The sequence below is a fragment of the Mus musculus genome, chromosome 17 (genome assembly GCF_000001635.26).
Source record: "Mus musculus strain C57BL/6J chromosome 17, GRCm38.p6 C57BL/6J".
In the NCBI taxonomy this organism is placed as follows: Eukaryota; Metazoa; Chordata; class Mammalia; order Rodentia; family Muridae; genus Mus; species Mus musculus.
Genome location: NC_000083.6, coordinates 28,141,750 through 28,159,069, shown reverse-complemented (window position 1 = coordinate 28,159,069; position 17,320 = coordinate 28,141,750). Strand labels below are relative to the sequence as shown.

The 17,320-nt window shown below is 55.6% G+C and overlaps 1 protein-coding gene across 5 annotated transcripts in view; it reads right to left on the bottom strand.

The window, feature by feature from the left end:
- The window catches only part of Scube3 (signal peptide, CUB domain, EGF-like 3), a 32,752-nt gene extending 15,782 nt beyond the window's left edge, over positions 1-16,970 (bottom strand). For 2 of the 5 annotated variants that reach the window (XM_006524323.4, XM_006524324.3), the window contains exons 1-7: positions 16,460-16,970; positions 6,550-6,672; positions 5,386-5,511; positions 3,044-3,178; positions 2,183-2,308; positions 1,881-1,997; positions 142-189 (exon numbers count right to left, since the gene is read on the bottom strand). In XM_006524323.4, coding sequence (XP_006524386.1) covers positions 142-189; positions 1,881-1,997; positions 2,183-2,308; positions 3,044-3,178; positions 5,386-5,511; positions 6,550-6,672; positions 16,460-16,544 — 760 coding nt within the window. In that variant the 5' untranslated portion in view covers positions 16,545-16,970. Of the gene's footprint in view, positions 1-141; positions 190-1,880; positions 1,998-2,182; positions 2,309-2,635; positions 3,179-5,385; positions 5,512-6,549; positions 6,673-16,459 lie in introns of those variants that run through there. The other 3 variants (XM_030249829.1, NM_001004366.2, NM_001368734.1) reach the window with 3 other exon arrangements.
- Between the last annotated feature and the right edge of the window lie 350 nt (positions 16,971-17,320).

The window sequence follows — 17,320 nt, the reverse complement described above, 5'->3', positions numbered from 1 at the left end:
GACCAGCAGGAAGCTTCCTAGGCCACCAGATGGGTCCAGAGCCCGCACTGCCAGGGGAGCCCTGGAGGGCATGCAAGGTTAGTGGGAGCCCCAGCGGGTTAGCCCTTCCCTAGCAAGCACAGGGAGGGCAGGCATATTTACCATTAGAAACGGCCTGAGTGGGCCCGAGCTGCTCTGGCCGCCTTTCCCCTGTTTGACATTGTAAAAAAGCCGTTTAGATTGGGGCAAGGCCCACCCCGCACCCTCCACCCTGACGGTCCAAACCACTAGCCCCATGTGGTGATTCCAGGGATCCCAAATTAGCCTTGCTCCTCAGCCTTGTCCTGCCTGGTACCCTCAAAGAAATCAAGCCCCCATCAAGGGACCATAAAGCAGAGATGCTGGGTCTCGGAGAGAGCAGCTGCGGGTCCAACCCCCGCATAGCACGCACAGCATGCCAGGCAAAACTGGCACGGGTGTCAAGTTTCGCATCTCGCCACCTCTAAATCCCTTAACTATACTCCTGTCTCGCCACTCAAGCTGCATGTCCCCACAACCCCAGTGACATTTCCCCCTGCCAAGAAAAATTAAGTCCAAGGCAAGTAGGCTCACTCCCTGGGGGCAAAGGGAGAAGGATGGGGAGGGAGGAGCATCACTTGCTCTGCCCAGAGGACTCAGTGGGTCTCAGTGGGGTTAGAGAGCTCAAGCCTAATTACAAAGCAGCCGTCTGAGAACAAGGGAACAGGGTCTCCTGCCCCAGGGGCCTCTGTCCTGCCTCGTGCATCTTCTCCCCATGCAGTTCCTTCTGGAAGAATGGGGGGGGGGAGGCTTTGTGGTGTGTCCAGGGGGTGGTGGGAGGTTTGCAAAGCAGAAGAACTAGCCCTGTCAGGAGAATAAGAAGGGAGCTGGAACAGCAGTCAGAAAAAGCAGCATGAAGCCCTGAGCCTGTCTTGGGGTCTCAGAAGAGTTAGAGAGCAGAGTTGGGAGAGCTTCGGCTCCAGCAGCCTTTGAAAGCATGTGTATCTTGTGAGCCTGTCTGATCCCCGTCCTGTGGCTGCAGTGACACACACCTCCATAAGCACCACTGTCCACAGCCCAAGCACAAGTACCTCTGACTGGCCCGAGCCCTGCCTCATGCCCAGCCAGAGCCCTGCCTTTCACTCCCCACTTCTCCAAGAAGACATCTTGTCAGCCCTCTCACCGCTCAAGAAATAGCAACGGAAGGAATTCAACCTTCACTTTAAGGACTTAGCTCATCCAGGAACCTGGAGAGTCAGGTCAGGCCTAGGAATTCAAGAAGGGTCTCAGGCTTAGAGGACGGGAAGGCTGCAGCAAGTGAGGGGGGGTGGGCAGCCACAGGCACACTGGAAAGTCAGTACCACCAGATGCTTGGGTGTGAGGTGGGCCTGGGGCATCAGGTGAGGGGTAGGAAGGGGGTTTGCCAGGGTAAAGAGGAAGAGAGGGGCTGGAGCCACCCTACTGATTCATTTCAGCCCAAGGCTAACTGCTCTGGAAGCAACTACTGTGTCCTGGCACCAGTTCACAGCAGGGACACTGGCTGTGGTCATTCCCCTACCACACTAGTCAACCAGAGACTGGGTCAGCCGCTCAGCTGACCGCCCCAGAATTCCTCAAGCCTTGGTTGCCCAGCACCCCTGCTAACAGTTCCGAACCTGGTAATGTTTCAACATGGGAGGAAGAGGAGGGTGGGACTCCTGGGGAGGGCAGGTAGTCAAGTGTGCCCTTTAGTCTCTCAGAGTGGTCCTTCCACCTGTCCTCTCATTGGTCTTCATTCCCACATCAGTAACTATCCAGTACCTAGACATCACTGTCCCCCAGGGTCTCTCTTCCCCTTCCGTCCCAGACCCCACCCCAATCCTGTCACAAGTGGCTTCACCCACCAATGCATGTCTTCCCGTCGGTGTGGAGCACAAACTTGACGTGGCAGCCGCACCGAGGACCCTGCTCCGTGTCATCGCAGGTGTGCTGGCAGCCGCCATTACCATAGTTGCAGGTCACTGCACAGAGAGGAGACATGTCAGCCTGCTTGTCCCTTGTGCTGCAGGTCTTCAAGGTGGGGAAAGCTGCCCCTTTTCCTCACTGTGCCCCGCCCCCAGGCCTCTTTCATCTCATCCCTGCCCTCTGGCTACTGAGGCCCCACACCTTCCTGTCCCCCCCATTCTCCTGCCCTCACAAATCTCACATTTACAGTCCCGTTGGTTCTTGGTGAGCTCGAAGCCAGGGCGGCATTCACAGGCAATGCCCCCCTTGGGAGTCTCCCGGCAAATGTGGGCACAGCCGTGGTTCTTGTTCATGCAGTTCATTCCTTCTAAAAAGGGAGAAGGAGACGTTGGCGCTCTGTCTGCACTGGGAGCCTCAATGGGGCAGAACCAGCTGTGGCTAAGGACACTCTAAGAATCAGCTGAGCCTGCTACTCAGAGGCTCTCCGGATCTAGGAGGGACCCAGAGAAACTAAAACAGGGTATCTTTCCTCAGAGAGCTTACACTGAGACTAGGAACCTGAAGAAGAGAAACAGCCATCAGACTGAGACAGGGTTTCTCAGTGTAGTCAGGCTGTCCTGGAACTCACAGATAGGCCTGCCTCTGCCTCCCCCCACCCAGGCTAGGATTAAAGGTGTGTGCCACCACACTTGGCTAGACCACAAAGATTTATTAAGCTGCCATCACAGGCAGGGCAGCACGCTAAGTGACAGGGACACAAAGGCAAATTGGACTTCCCTGCTGCTCTCAGACCATCATGGCCCAGTGAGGAAATGAGCCATGGATCCAGGCTGTGGAAAGGGACGCACGCAGGTGAGGCTGTCCCAGGGAAGGAACAGCTTACAGACAAATGCTGGCGAGCAGGAATTTGCAGCACCGTACCGCCGGACCAGAGAATGCCCCAAAATAGCTTTGTTTCTACTCTGGGCAGGTCCCGGTTCCATTCCCTAGATTAGTCTGGAATACAGTGTCTAAGCACGCTAGGAGTCTAGAGTGTGGGACAGAGAGTGCTGAGGGGCAGCTGGGAAGAGAAGCCTGGGGGCCTAGATGGCCGTGGGCTGACCTTCTGGCCGCTGGATACAGGTGTGCTGGTTGTCACTGAGGAAGAAGCCATCTCTGCAATGGCACTCGTAGCTGCCCATCATGTTGACACAGCTCTGCTGGCAGCCACCGTTGCCCTCTGCACACTCATCCACATCTGTGAAGACAGGGGCTTGGTGGGACTGTTGTAGCAGCAGCATAGACTGAGGGCAGACTGAAGAATGCCTGTGAGCACACGTGTGCGCGCGCACACACACACACACACACACCACAGGCCCACCCTTAGCAAGCACTCCTTAGCCCTTGTCAGCTAAAACTTCCCTGAGTGTGAAGAGGCACCTTTGTCCAGAGCTCAGGTAGGGCAGGCAACATCCAAACCTGGCCAGCCAAGGTGAGGCCCGGACTCCTCTCCCACGCTGTAAAGGCTGCGTCTGAACCCTCGGACCTGCGTCCTATTCCCAGGGCCCACATGGCTGCTAACTGCCTGACACTCCAGTCCCAAGGAACCCGGTATCATCGTCTGGCCCCGCAGGCATGTGGTGCACAGACACACATGCATGCAAACTCCCATACACCGAAACCCTGGGCCAGAGCGAGAGGAACCTCGGTGAAGACAAGGATGGGTACTAGTCCCACTGAGCGGCCATGGCGCACTAGGGCCATGTCGAGGCTGGCTCTGATGAGCAGCCAGGAATCAGAGAACCTGGAAAGGCTCTTTCCTCAGATAGCCGTATGGCTGAGGTGCCAACGATGGTGGGAATGGCCTCTGAGCCACAGGTCCTCATGGGGCAAGGACCGTTTCTGTGGACTGGCCACAACTCGAGCCGTGCTCCCTTCCCCCAGGCCTGGGCTCACTGCCACAGATTTCCTAGCTTTTCTCCTATTTTTGGTTTAACAAAACAAAGCCTGGCAATGCGGCGTGGAAGGGTGGGGAAGGTGGCCAGGCCACACCCTGGATGGTAGAGGGGAACAATAGGGAGCCCGGAGTCACCACCACTACAGCCAAATTCATCACTTGGACATCTGGACTCCATCTCCATCCTGGCTGCATCCCTCCCACCCTCTACTTCTCCCTGGAGAAACTGAGACCCATGCGTGTTCTTGGAGTTTTCTCAAAGGTTAGAGGGATGGTTGAGGCTGTGAACACTCACCTTCACCAGACCTTTGTAACTCAGACCCTCCCAGTACCTGTTCTTTCCCTTGTCTCTATGGTTGGTTGGTGATAGTTGGGGTTAGGACCCAATGGAGACCAAAGAATCAAAGATGGTATTCACGGTCATGTGGGCACCCCTACCCTGTACCGAGTACTTCAGATCTTGTCCCTAAATAGTCCTTTGGTGACAGGGGAGAGACAGCTCTTTCATAGTAGCAGAAGGGCGGGGGAGGGGAGCCCCGGAGAAGGGCCTGCCAGGGACCTGGGTAGAAGATGACCACATGGCAGCTATGCAGTAAGGGGGTTCCTAGGTCACAGAGCATCTGAGCTACCATGTTCCAGCCATTGCCATTCCATTGCTGTTCTTCCCTTTGCTGACTCATCGAACAGACGTTTGAGAGAGGACCCCAGTCTCAAATTTCAAATCCTGTTAGAAGCTTCAGAGTTCCTACGTAGAGGAAACTCTGACAGGGTCCGAGTAACTCCAAGATGACTGGCTAAAGCTGAGGTCAGTGATTCTACCCCAGATAGAGTTCTGGGGACAGGTGATTCCCCGGGCCAGACCAAGAAGGCTCTGAACTGGAGAGGATGAGTCTTAAGACAGGAAGGGAGGCGGGAGACAAGGGGCAGAGGCATCCAGGGCTCAGAGAGCATCCAACTGCATTAGCAACAGTGCTCCTGCCTCAGCACCTGCCCTGTGCTACAGCTGCACAGTGCTTTCTACACACCTGCTCCTAAGGAGCTCACACACTTTAAGACTTTAGAAGAGGGGCTGGTGAGATGGCTCAGTGGGTTAGAGCACCCGACTGCTCTTCCGAAGGTCCAGAGTTCAAATCCCAGCAACCACATGGTGGCTCACAACCATCCGTAACGAGATCTGACTCCCTCTTCTGGTGTATCTGAAGACAGCTACAGTGTACTTACATATAATAAATAAATAAATCTTTAAAAAAAAAAAAGACTTTAGAAGAAGGGTCCTAATGTCAACCCACCCCCATTCCGTGCGCGCTCGTGCCTGCACACACACACACACACACGCACGCACGCACGCACGCACGCACGCAATACACATTAGCAGTGCCCTACCCCATCCTTGCTTTTAAAAGCCTGGAACTCTTTTTGACCACTTTCTTCCTGCTTGGCCAAGACACACTGAGAGCAGCTCCTTCCCCAACCAGTCCCGGGCCACCAGCCCTGGCTCTCTCGCTCACCCAGACAGTTGTGTCCGTCATGTGCCAGGTGAAATCCGTCGTAGCAGGTACACCGGTAATTACCAGGGATGTTGACACAGTCGTGCACACAGCCTGCGTTGTCCTCCCGTTCACACTCATCCACGTCTGTGCAGAGAGAAAAAACACACCGGAAGATGTTGACGGTCACAGGCAAACAGCTATGCCATTTTTAATTTCATGCTTTTGATTACATCATTCATATAAAGTTCTCGAACGTTCTTTAGTTGTGGTATTACTGGGAAGGACTGTCATCCTTGAACCAACACCCCCATTCCCTGGGTCCCAGGAGGCTACTGTAGTTCTCAGTGTATTATGTCAACAGAAAGTAACGTGTACTTTGTCCCTGAGAATGCTATTCCCAGCCACTCTGCAGTGTTTTTATAGCAAGTGATGTGCTTGCTTGTGGGTGAACTCCCACTGGGGTTCACAGGTCTGGTCCTTTGCGCATGCTATGACAGGCGCCAGTACAGGCTCCTGTCTCAGGGATCTTCGGGCCTTAGTTTTGTAACTGAGGTGTGCCAGCCCCAGAGAGCTATGAAGGCTATGAAGTGTGTCCCCACCAGCACAGCTTGGCTGTGTGATGCTTTGGTGTCCACCCCAACCCTGTGCGATCTCTGGGAAGATGCGGCAGTCCTCCTCGGCCTGTGGAGGTTGTGGGCCCCTGGAAACCATGGTGCAGGCCCCGAGGCTCCTGCGAGCTCCTCCTGGGGACCTCCCAGTCTCACCTTTGCAGTGCTTCCCATCCTGGGGACCCTCCCAGTCTCACCTTTGCTGTGAGGACCTCCCAGTCTCATCTTTGCAGTGGGGACCCTCCCAGGCTCACCTTTGCAGTGGAGACCTCCCAGGCTCACCTTGCAGTGGGGACCCTCCCAGTCTCACCTTTGCAGTGCTTCCCATCCTGGGGACCCTCCCAGTCTCACCTTTGCAGTGAGGACCTCCCAGTCTCACCTTTGCAGTGGGGACCCTCCCAGGCTCACCTTTGCAGTGGAGACCTCCCAGGCTCACCTTGCAGTAGGGACCCTCCCAGTCTCACCTTTGCAGTGCTTCCCATCCTGGGGACCCTCCCAGTCTCACCTTTGCAGTGCTTCCCATCCTGGGGACCCTCCCAGGCTCACCTTTGCAGTGGAGACCTCCCAGGCTCACCTTTGCAGTGCTTCCCGTCCCCCGTGTAGCCGGACTTGCAGATGCACTTGTAAGACCGTGGGGTATTCTGGCAGATGGCATCGATGTGGCAATTGTCCGTGCCTTCCACACACTCATCTACATCTGCCAGGGGCCGAGGAGGACACGTAAGAACAGAACTGGCATGTCTTGGGTGAGTTTTGAAGGTGTGTTCCCCAGGGGCAGTGTCTCTGTATGCCCATGCACACCCGAGGGTGCACACCTGAGGTCCCCTTGCTTCCTCTGAACACTTCAGGAATTCAGACTGTCTCAGAAATACTCAAACCACTATGGTGACAGCGGCACCACTCTCTGAAACACCCTCTTCAGTTTGAGTAGCACACGTGATGTGTCAGACAGAGCCCAGTGAGGACTAGTTTATCTTTCTTAGCAGTGAACTTGAAGGGAAAGAGACAGGCACAGAGTCACTGGTGATGGTACAGTGATCACTGATAGTGTTTTTCTAGATCAGAACACATATAGTCCAAGTTGGCCTAGAACTCATTCCACAGCTGAGGGCGGTCCTCAATGCCTGCTCCCCCTGCCTCCATCTTCCAAAGGCTGGGATTACAGGCATGCCACACCCTGCCCAGCTGCTCTCTAGTAATTAAGGAAGAAAGGGAGGTGGGGGCTGTCTGGGATCCTCATCTGCCTCCTGGTCCACTGTAGAACACACTAGTCCTGCCCAGCACAGCACTGCACAGCTGTGATCCCAGCACTCGGTTACGGTGCACACAAGAATACATAGGTACAGAACTGGTGTCAAGTGAGCTGTGAAGGTGTGTTTCCCAAAGGCGAAGTCCCCATATGCCTGTGCACACCTGAGCTTCCCTTGCCTTCCTCTGAACGCTTCCGGAATTCAAATAAACCCAGAGACCGAGGCAGAAGGATCAGGAGTTCAGACCCCGTCTCAAAAACCCAGAAAAAGATGAAGTCAGCTCCCGACTGTTCACGCAGCCTTGTTCACCATGGCACCAAGAAGCATTAGAGGAGCAGAGCTTCTCTTGGCCCTGAGCTATCAATGGAAGGACCGGGAGCTGGCAGGTGTTGGCCTGGCAGGCACAGCTCTCTGAGCCATCTGACCAGGCAGAGCCCCTTCCCCTCTCCTCCTCTATGCCCTCGAGTTCTGGATACTTCTGGACTAACACTCATTGCTCCCTCTAGTAAGTGTGACAGACAGAGCGACACTAAAGGAAGGGACTCCTCCAGAGCAGGGGGTGGGGTAAGGGTAGGGGGGTGGTTAAGGACCTCCGGTGGTCTAGGTGTGGTGGAGTATCACTTGGGAGGCAGAGGCAGGAGGATCTCTGACTTGGAGGCCAGCCTGGACTACAGAGGACTATCCAGGACTATACTAAGAAATCTGCCTCAGAAAAAAAAAAAAAGAAGAAAATGATCGTAAGCAACTGGGGATCACATCACGGCACCCATAAAAAAGTGACGTGAGGACAAGGCCCTATGTGGCAGTCATTGCATTCAGAACGAGCCAACCAGGATAAGTGACAGAAGCATTAGGGATGAGCCTCAACTCAGGCTGCACAGCAGAGCCGACTCCCCTAAACATGCCCAAGGCCCCAAAGAACTGGACTCAACACATCCGATTCCAGTGAGCAGCTGGGCTTGAGACCCTCTGTCACAGTCTGAGTAGGGAGAGCCCATGTCTCCCTACAAACTGGAAAAACAGAGTGTATGGGTTGAAGTCTGCCAGTAAAGGGGCAGAGGCCCTGGAGTGAGGCTGCTCTGACGCCTGAGCCGCATACCCGTGAGCAAAGTGGGGTTTGTTACAATGCAGATTCTCAGGCCTCATCGCCCAATCCTGTGAACCCAGCTCCTTAAGGCGTGGCAACTAAACGGAGACGTGCGCCGCACACTGGAAGTCTCTGCCATTTGCAGAAACAGGAGACTGTCTACACTTACTGCCCACCTCAGACAAGCTCGGCAGTCATGTGCCTGCCAAGCAGTCACCAAAGAGAGACAATGGAGAGAAGAGAGGCCCAGTAGTCGAGTTCCTAAGTCAAGTAAGAGAGATCTTGTGGGTGGCACGAGGCTGTTGGGGAATGTTTGACCAACTGATGGAATGGAATCAGAAGCAAGAAATGTCCGGTCACAATAAAGTCACCCGTGGAGACTGCCCCAGGTTACGATCCAGCACGACCATTTCTCTGGGGAAGGTGGGGTTTTGTTTGTTTGTTTGTTTTTTGTTTTGTTTTCTTTTTAAGAAAGCTTTACTATATAGCACAGGCTGACCTTGAACTCATGACCCCCCCTGCTCCAGCCTCCCTAGTGTTGGGATGGCAGGTGCTTGCCCTGCCGCCACACCTGGCTCCTTTCTCACTTTCCATCCTTAGATTTTCCCCCATACCATGTATCCCATGGTGGCGCCTCCCCAGACGAGGCCATTCACTTGTTAATCTGTGTGGACTGCCTGAGCTTGAGAGGGTGAGGCTGAGGGCTGAGCACTGTGGGATCCAAGTCCCTTCTGTCCACTGCGGTGGTAGCCATGAGCCACATGTGACCCTTTTCATCTCAAAGACAGCTCTTCAGTCCCACTGGCCTTAGGCCAGATATTCATGGTGGGCTGTGCAATAGGAACCGTCCCAAGGGCACAGACTTCACGGAGCAGAAGAGATAGCTCTAGGGGCTCTGAATAAGGAACGCTTCTGGGTCTGGCCCAGAATTCTAGAGACTCCTCCAGAAGTCCCTCTCCCGCCACCATCTCAGTGGCGCCTGTCTCCATGTGCTGGGGTTTGGCTCCTGATGCATCAGGCTCTTCCCTTTGTCTCCCCTCAAGTGGCCCCCAGGACCAGAGCAGCGGTGAAGCCGACCACAGCCCGCTGGCTGCCCCAGGCTCTTCCTAGCCTCAGCCATCTCCCTGCTCCCAATGTTTTATGCTTTGGAAGCTCTGGGAGGTGTCTCACCCTGCTCCTACTCCCTTGGCACCAGCTACTCCCCTGGCACCAGCTACTCCCTTGGTACCAGCTCCCTCAGCACCAGCTAACCAGTCCACTGCATCCCACCTTCTTCCCGTTTATATTGCAACCCCACCCACTTCTGTTTTCCAAGACTGGCTCAGAATTGTCTGCCCTGTCCCCAGTAAGCTCCCAGCCTGAGGGGGACTGAGCGTGCCCCCCTTTGTGGTTCCTGCTGAGCCACTTAGCTAACATTCTGAAGCTGTCTCATGTAACATGTAGCCTCTCCCATGGCTGGCGACTGCTGAAGAAAGGTACTTCCAACGGCATGGCTGAAGTTTTCTGGCCTGAGGCACAGAGCAGCGAGACAAGGCCCTAAATCAAATCGTACCCAGCATTTCCACCTCTGCCAGGTCTTCAAAGATCCTTCTCAGCACACCTGCCAGCCCTAAATAAGTCCTCAAAGGGACCTTGGTGGCACACACGGGCACCCTCAACATATCCATCCTCTTAGAAGCTGTTTACCAGCTGCAAGCCAAGCGACACTTTTAGGCGTGAGTTGGTTTAGGATGGTGGTCCTCCACTCAGGCTGTGCACTGGAATCTGGGGACCTGTGAAGACTCATGGATGTCTAAACCCAGGAAATCAGGACCTCCAGGGCAAGCCTGTCTATCTCTCTTTTCCAACTTGTGTAAATAAGCTACTTGCCTGAACTGGGAGACACTCTGGAGGCAGCAACGTGACAGACACACTACGAGACGAGGTTCTAGACTTGAGTGCCACTACACCAGTCCTGGGGCAGGTGTGGACACAGGGAGTGCCCAATGGGAGCTTGCTGCTGTCACTCATCCTCCTCAGCATCCTCTTGGATGCTTGCTTCATGTTCGCTCGGTGCCATGAATTCCTCGAGGCCATGGCTTCTGGATCTTTGAACCCACAATAACTGCCAGCAGAGCCGTGCACACTTGAGCACTTAGCAAACAGCCACTAGGGACCTGCACAAGGGCAAGCACTGTGCCAGGGCTGTGGGCTCCCTTGTGAGTGGGACAGAGTAACCATGTAATGAAGGAGCTCTGAGGGCATCTGTTAAACAGATGGCAGCTACCTGCGGGATACACCAGAGAAGAAGCCTGCCTCTTTACTCTCCTTTGACCATTTGGCATTCTGGGAACAGGGGTGTCCTAGGGAGTTTATTCTGAGGAGCAGAAAGCTCACTGGGTAAAGCACCTCATGTGACCGTGAAGGCCCCCAGCTGGAATTCCCAGAACTCATGTAAGGCTAGATTCAGTCTGAGTGCTCCTACAGCAAAAACGGGAGGCAGAGACAGGAGAGTCCCCAGATTGCAAGCCAGCTGACTCCGGAGGCTGTCTTCTGACCTCCACGTGTGTGCTGCGGCAGTGTGTCTGCACATACACAGATTCAAGAGAGCACAAAGACAGCGTCCTGGGCCCTGATGAATCAATCCAGGGCTAGAAGAGACTGCAAATGGTGGATGGGAGGAGCGCGGGCTCCTTTGTTACCCTCTTGGGGAGCAGCAGGCATGGTTTATTAAATGGATGGGGAGCACCTACTGAAGTTATCCTGGGAAAGAACCAATAGCCAGTGTAAAGGCGGGATCCAAACCCACACAGAGAGAGAGAGAGAGAGAGAGAGAGAGAGAGAGAGAGAGAGAGAGAGAGAGAGAGAGAGATCTCGCCTCCCCATGCCCTCAGCTCAGTACTTTGTTGGGCTTGAAGCAACCAACCGGCACAGAGCCCAAGATAGACTACAGCTGAATCTGGCTGGTGGTTAAAAGCCAGAGTACAGATGCCGGGACGGGACGTATAGAGGGAACCAGGGCCAGGGTAGACAGGGCGCGGGCAGATACACAGGCAAGGAGGAGAAGGTGGGAGGGTGCAGTGGTGGGCAGGTGTTGTAGCCAGCCTGGGGATTCACTACTCTGGGGCCAAGCAGCTGGTCAGAAACAAAAACAAACATCAGGGGATACAGGTTCCTGCTGTTAACAGCTTCAAACCACCAGAGGAAAACTCCAAATAAATATAATTAGAAACTTGTAAAAAAAAAAAAAAAAAAAAAACCAGTCCTCTCTGTAAACCTGCCCCCGCCCCCAGGATCTACCCTTTGGGCATCCCACCCTTCCACAGCCCTCTCCCCACCCCAGAGCCCACATAGCCTGACGCTGTACCTCACCCAGGGGTCCCCTAGGCCTGGTTCCTTATCCTGTATCTCCTCTGAGCCAGCAGCCCAGTTTGCTCAGTTTGCTCTTCGGTAACCACAAGCAGACAGCCCCGGGCACAAAGCTCTGAAACGCAAAGCCTGCAGCTCTCTGGGGCTTTTGTTACAGGGGGAAGCCATTGGCAAACCAAGGTCCCAAGCGCCCTGTTCAGGGGGTCATTGACCCACTTCTGAAAGCCAGTTGTGGATCCAGCTCCAAACTCCTGAGCAAGTCCTTGATCTGAGGAGGGAAGGGGCTGGGGGGCAGAGGGGGAGGTGACAGCGATCATTTGTGGCCACCACAGGGTGGGACACAGAGGCACTCACATGCACTTCTAGGGTAGCTACCTGCTCACCGGACACAGGCCTGTCAGATGCTTGGGAAACCGAGGTGGTGGGAGGAAGGAAAAGTACCAAGTGACAGACAGGTCTCCAGCGGGCAGAGGACAGGGCCTGGCCTGTAGGTGGAAAGCCAGCCCTCAGGGCTGAAGCTTACCAATATGAATGAGTTCAGTAAAACTGGCCAAAGCCCAGAGCTGCCAGGCATTAGGTTTCTCGACGTTTGTCAAAACTCACCCCTTATCTTCCGCCCGCCTCGTGCCCCCTGAGTCAGGCCAGAATGCAGGCTGGCAGGGAAGAGAGGCCAGTCTGCACACAGAAAGGCAATGTCCGTCTTTGCCCAGGTGAGTAAGTAGGCCATTCATGCCCTGCAAACATCCTCAGGGCTGTGTTTCCACCTCTCCCTGAGCTCCAGCAATCCCAGACTCCTGTCTCCCCAGGTCTGGGCCTCCCGTAAGCCCTGCCAGCCTGCCCCAGAGCGGCTCCGCAGTTTCCAGCCCTGACAGGAACTCTTTCTTACTGAGTGGTCATGTGCCCACACCCGCACGCCGAAGCAGGCCGGGGCAGCAGAGACCAGGGTGGGTTCTGGCAGCAAAGGTCCTCCACCTCCATCTTCTCCAGAGGATGTGAAGCCGTGCTCTCCCCTCCCCCACCCTCAGTTCCAAGCTCTGGATCAAGCCACTCTGCCCCTTTCCTCCAACTAAAACAAAACGCACACGTTCACCCACTGCCTCCCCACCCCCAGTCACCGGAGTGCCACACACACACACACACACACACACACACACACACACACACGTGCTCACACAGAGAGTCACACACATGCACGCTCACACACCCCAGTAGTGCACAGCTCACCTTCCCAAACTCACACTCGGGCCTGCCTCCCTTCACAACAGGTCCTAGCTGCTCGCATCTCAAACCAGTTCTTATGATCTCAGATTCCAGAAGGTTCCAGAAGGCAATCTCATCTGAGAGTTCCTGATGACTCTCGCCTTGCTTTACCTGTTGTGGATGTGGCTCCCAGGTCTTTTAGTCCCCTCTCTCCATTCCACCCCACAGAGACTCAGGGGAATGAGAGGTGACAGGAGGGGGAGGTGCAGGGGAACACAAAATTTATATTCTCCCAGCTCTGGGCTTTCCCCCACACCTAAGACATGCCAGCAAGCCTTGGAGGGAGGTCAAAGGGGTTTCTGAAAACTTCCTTAAAATTAGGATGAGCTTAAGGAAACAGATAAAACAGGCTCTAAAAGTGGGGTCTGTCTGTCCGTCCTGCTGCTCTCTCCAGTAGGGCCTTGGTGGGGCACAAGCAGTAGCGGCTGCCTGAGGAGCCACCCGCACCCGCTGACACGGTTACGGTTTTCATTTCATATTTTAGAGGGAGGGGCTAGGAGGAACAGTCCCCTCACTGTGGACGCCGGCCACAGGAGCCGAGGGAAGCAGGGAGGAGAGGGAGCAGCCACATTAAAGAGGAAGAGAGGGGTGGGGGAAAGGAGAGAGACACATGCTCCCAGACAGAGACGCAGAGACAGAGAGACACTGTTCAGCGAGCCGGATGAACGCCCTAAGTCTCGGGGAAGGCGTGATTGCTAAATGGTTGACTTTCTCAAAAACTCTATCCCTAACAAGGAAAGAAAACTACCAGGTAAAGTGGATGGCCAACCTGGCTGTCCCAGAGCCCGCCTGGGGACAGGACCAGTTCCCCTGGAGGCCCCAAGACCTTTTCATTCAGTTGCAACCTGAGCCCTAAGTGAGGATTAGGTCTTTTTTTTTTTTTAAAAAAAAAACGATAGCTGTCCTGCCATCACTACCCCACCCCCACCCCACCCCCAAAAAAGCAAAGCAAATTAATGCTTTTAAGTTTACAATTACCTTGGTTATCCAGTCTGTCTACTCTAAGACACACAGACAGGCACTTGAAAACTACTCAAAACCCATGTATACAGCAAGCTCACCCACCCACCAGCTGACCCACCCACTCATCCCCTGGGACAAAACCTTCCTTAGGCATTTCTGATTAAAGAACCAGGTCTTCGTAGATGCAGTGGGTCAGCGGTGTGCCAGTGCCGGTGTCCCTGTCTCCTGTGTCCCCCCCCCGACCCCCCCTTCCAGCTCCCTCTTATATACTTAAGCTCATACCCTCCTTCCTCAACCCCTGCATGGCCTTGAGCCTCCCAGAGACACAGATGTTCCAGGTGTGTAGAAGCTCTCTCTTCAGGATGCTTGCTGAGGGAGTCTGTCACATCCAGACCCTCTAGAGTGACACTGAAAAGCTCCTGGCATCCAAGGGGAAGTCCCCAGCCCTGGTGATGGATGGGAGATATCGAGGGGACAGGAGAAGCCTCCCGAAGGAAGCCCACAGCACTGTGGGTAAGCCTTCGAGACTCAGACCAAATAGTTCTCATCTTCCCCTGTAACATCTACCTGCAAATTTGAGTCCAAATTTTGAGTCCAGCAAACCTGTTGTTAGGCAACCTTTGACCGACAGGGTTGCACAGGCTTCCTGAACGGCGGGGGTTAATGAGAGGCTCCCTTCTAATCCCAGCTAGACTCAGAAATCCTAAAGGGGGTGGGGGCACAGCTACTGCAACCCCATCAGGGCAGGTGTAGCCCACGACTGAGGTCAGCAGAGACCCTGAGGGTACCGCCTCTACTGCAGCTGAGTGTCCCCCAGTACCTAATGGGGTGTCCAATAAAAGAAGGTGCCCTTGAGTACCCAGCTCCTCCTATCCCCGGCAGATGGGCTTGTCTCTAGGCTTGAGAGTTTTGGTTCCCCAACACCTGTGCCATTCAGGGGTCTCCAGCTGCACCTGGAGCCCCTTTAATAGGCGGTTTCTCCTCCTGCTCCCCCCCCCACCTCCAGCCCCTGCAGACACTGGCTCCAACTTGAAAGAGGCCCTTATCTTGTCTCTAGATTACTGCACGAAATCTGTTCCTTCCTCAGACTAAACTCCCTAGCTAATTCCATGTTATGAGTAAGTCAGCATGCACTACAAAAGCCAGCTTTGTTTACGAAAACACACAAGCAAATCCTCTGTGGGGAGAGGGGCTGTTCCAGGCGGCGGCAGCAGCGGGCTGTCTGGTACGAAGGCTGCAGAAGCGGCAGTTTGAAGCTGGAAGGAAGTGAGGGTGGGGTCTGGTACTTGACAGCTGAGGGGCTCTCGTGTTTGGTTATGTTAATGGACAGGTCTGAGGGGGCAAGGGAAGAGGCAGTGTTTTGGACGAGGAGGGAGGTGTTAGCTTAGCACCTTCTACCAACAGTGAAAAGCTGCTGGCATAGCCCAGTTTAAGATTCAGCACACACACCCCGCCCGCCCCCCCCCCCCCCCCGCCCCCGACACACTGACCCGACTGACTGACTGCCAGACAACTCGACGACTTCCTCAACTCCCAAGTTCAACTTTCCTCCTGACTCAGACACCTCTTCATCCCTGGCTGGCTTCAGGAACCCCCAGGACAATAGACAGAATCTACCTCCCCAGGCAAAATCTTGCTAAGAGGAATTTTCTTTTTGTCCATATAAATCTCTTTTGGGTGAGGACAGCGTGGGGGGAGGGGTACAGCAGGTCAATGGGGGGAGGGGAGGCTGTCCCCAGAGAACTGTGGGACACCAGCCTGGTTTCTGCCAGCGCAGCCTTGGGACTGGCTGGCCCAGGAGCGCGGGGTCAGGGACCGGGGCAGGAGGGCCTCCCAGTCTCCCTCTAATTCCTAGAGGGATCTGTCAGAGCTCCCAGCCTGGAATTTTACTTTGTTATTTTAATGCAATTCTAACCTGGATTTAAATGGAATTGGAAACCCCAGGCCTTAATAAATAAATATTATGATAAGAAATGAAAGCCATGCGAGACGAAAGGGATTCCCCCCCCCCAAAGGCAGAAACGCAACGTTCGTGCCAGAAGGCAGTCACAGACATTTTCTCCTACTGCTCCTACTATTCTGTGACAGGCAGTCGGTTTCACCGCGAAAGAGGTGTTTTTCTTTAACATCCTTCGACTTGATAAGACGGTAACTTCGAAATTTCGGCCTGACTCTGCCTCATGCGGGCAGGGGAGGAGGTTACGAAGCGTATAGCAGAGTTGAAAACTTCCTTCCCTCAGTCTCAAGCTCCAAAGTGGAGTCCCTGGCAATGTTTGAGAGAAGATTCTCTCTGACCTCGGAGGAAGATGCTAGATGGTGGCAGGGAAGCCGGCAGAAGTGCATGCATGCTCCTTTCTGCTGGCCGCCCCCCTCCCCAGGCGCTATTGCCTGTCGCGCAGCGCCCCGAGGTCTAGCGTCCCTGTGCCCCACTGGCCGAAGAGTCGGGGGGCACAGGGCCGGGTCCTGACAGCCACGCACTTCTAGACACCTGCCCTGGTGGCTCGGGCCCCGCCGTCCCGCCGCCCCTCTGTCCCGCCGCCCCGCCGCCCCACAATCCCGCACCGCGCCTCCCTTACCTTGCGCAGCTTTGCCATGCTGGGCGGCGCGCGCGTGGACCAGCAGGAGGAGCAGGCAGAGCCCGGGGACGCGCCCCGAGCCCATGGCCTGGAGCTCCGCGCGGCGGGGCCGCGGGGGTGTCGCAGCCCCGGGGAGGGCGCGAGGAGGAGGGGGAGGGGACTGGAAGGCGCCCCGCGGAGGCTCCGGGCTGGGCGTGGGGAGCGCGCGGTGGGGAACGCGGGCAGGCGCGGGGCGGCGGCCCGAGGGGCGGCCCGGGCTATCGCACCCGACGCCCAGCTTCGCCCGCGGGGAGCTGTAGCCTGAGAGCGAGCGCGCAGAGCCGGAGCTGGGACCTGAGAAAGGGGAGGGGAGACGTAGCGCCTAAACACGCCCTTTCTGCCTCTTTCTTCCTCCCTTGCTTTCTCGTCTCCCGGGCTCCGTCTGTTTTTCTTCGCCTTTCTCCTCCTCCTCCTCCTCTTTCTCCTCCTCTCCTTGCTCCTTTTCGTTTTCTTCCTCCTCCCCTTCCCACTGCCCCTCCTGCTTCTCCTCTCCGTCCTCCTCCTCCTCCACCTCCTTTTTCGTGCCCTTTTTTTTTTTTCTTTCAAAGGGGGCCTCGGCGTGGCGGCCGCTCCCCCTGCGCGCCCGGGCGCGCGGCCCCCTCCCCAGGCTGCCGGGCCGCTGCCTGCAGGAATTTACAATCCGGCGCTGGGGGAGCGGGCCCGGTCTCCATGGAGACGGCTTCCCCGGGAGCAGGGAGGTCAGGCGCAGACCGCGCACAATCAATGGATCAATGCAAGCCCCCGCTCCGCTCCAGACCAAACAGCACCGGGGCTCCGGCTCGTCCGCTCGTTCCCTGTGGGGAGCTAGCGGGGGAGCCGAGG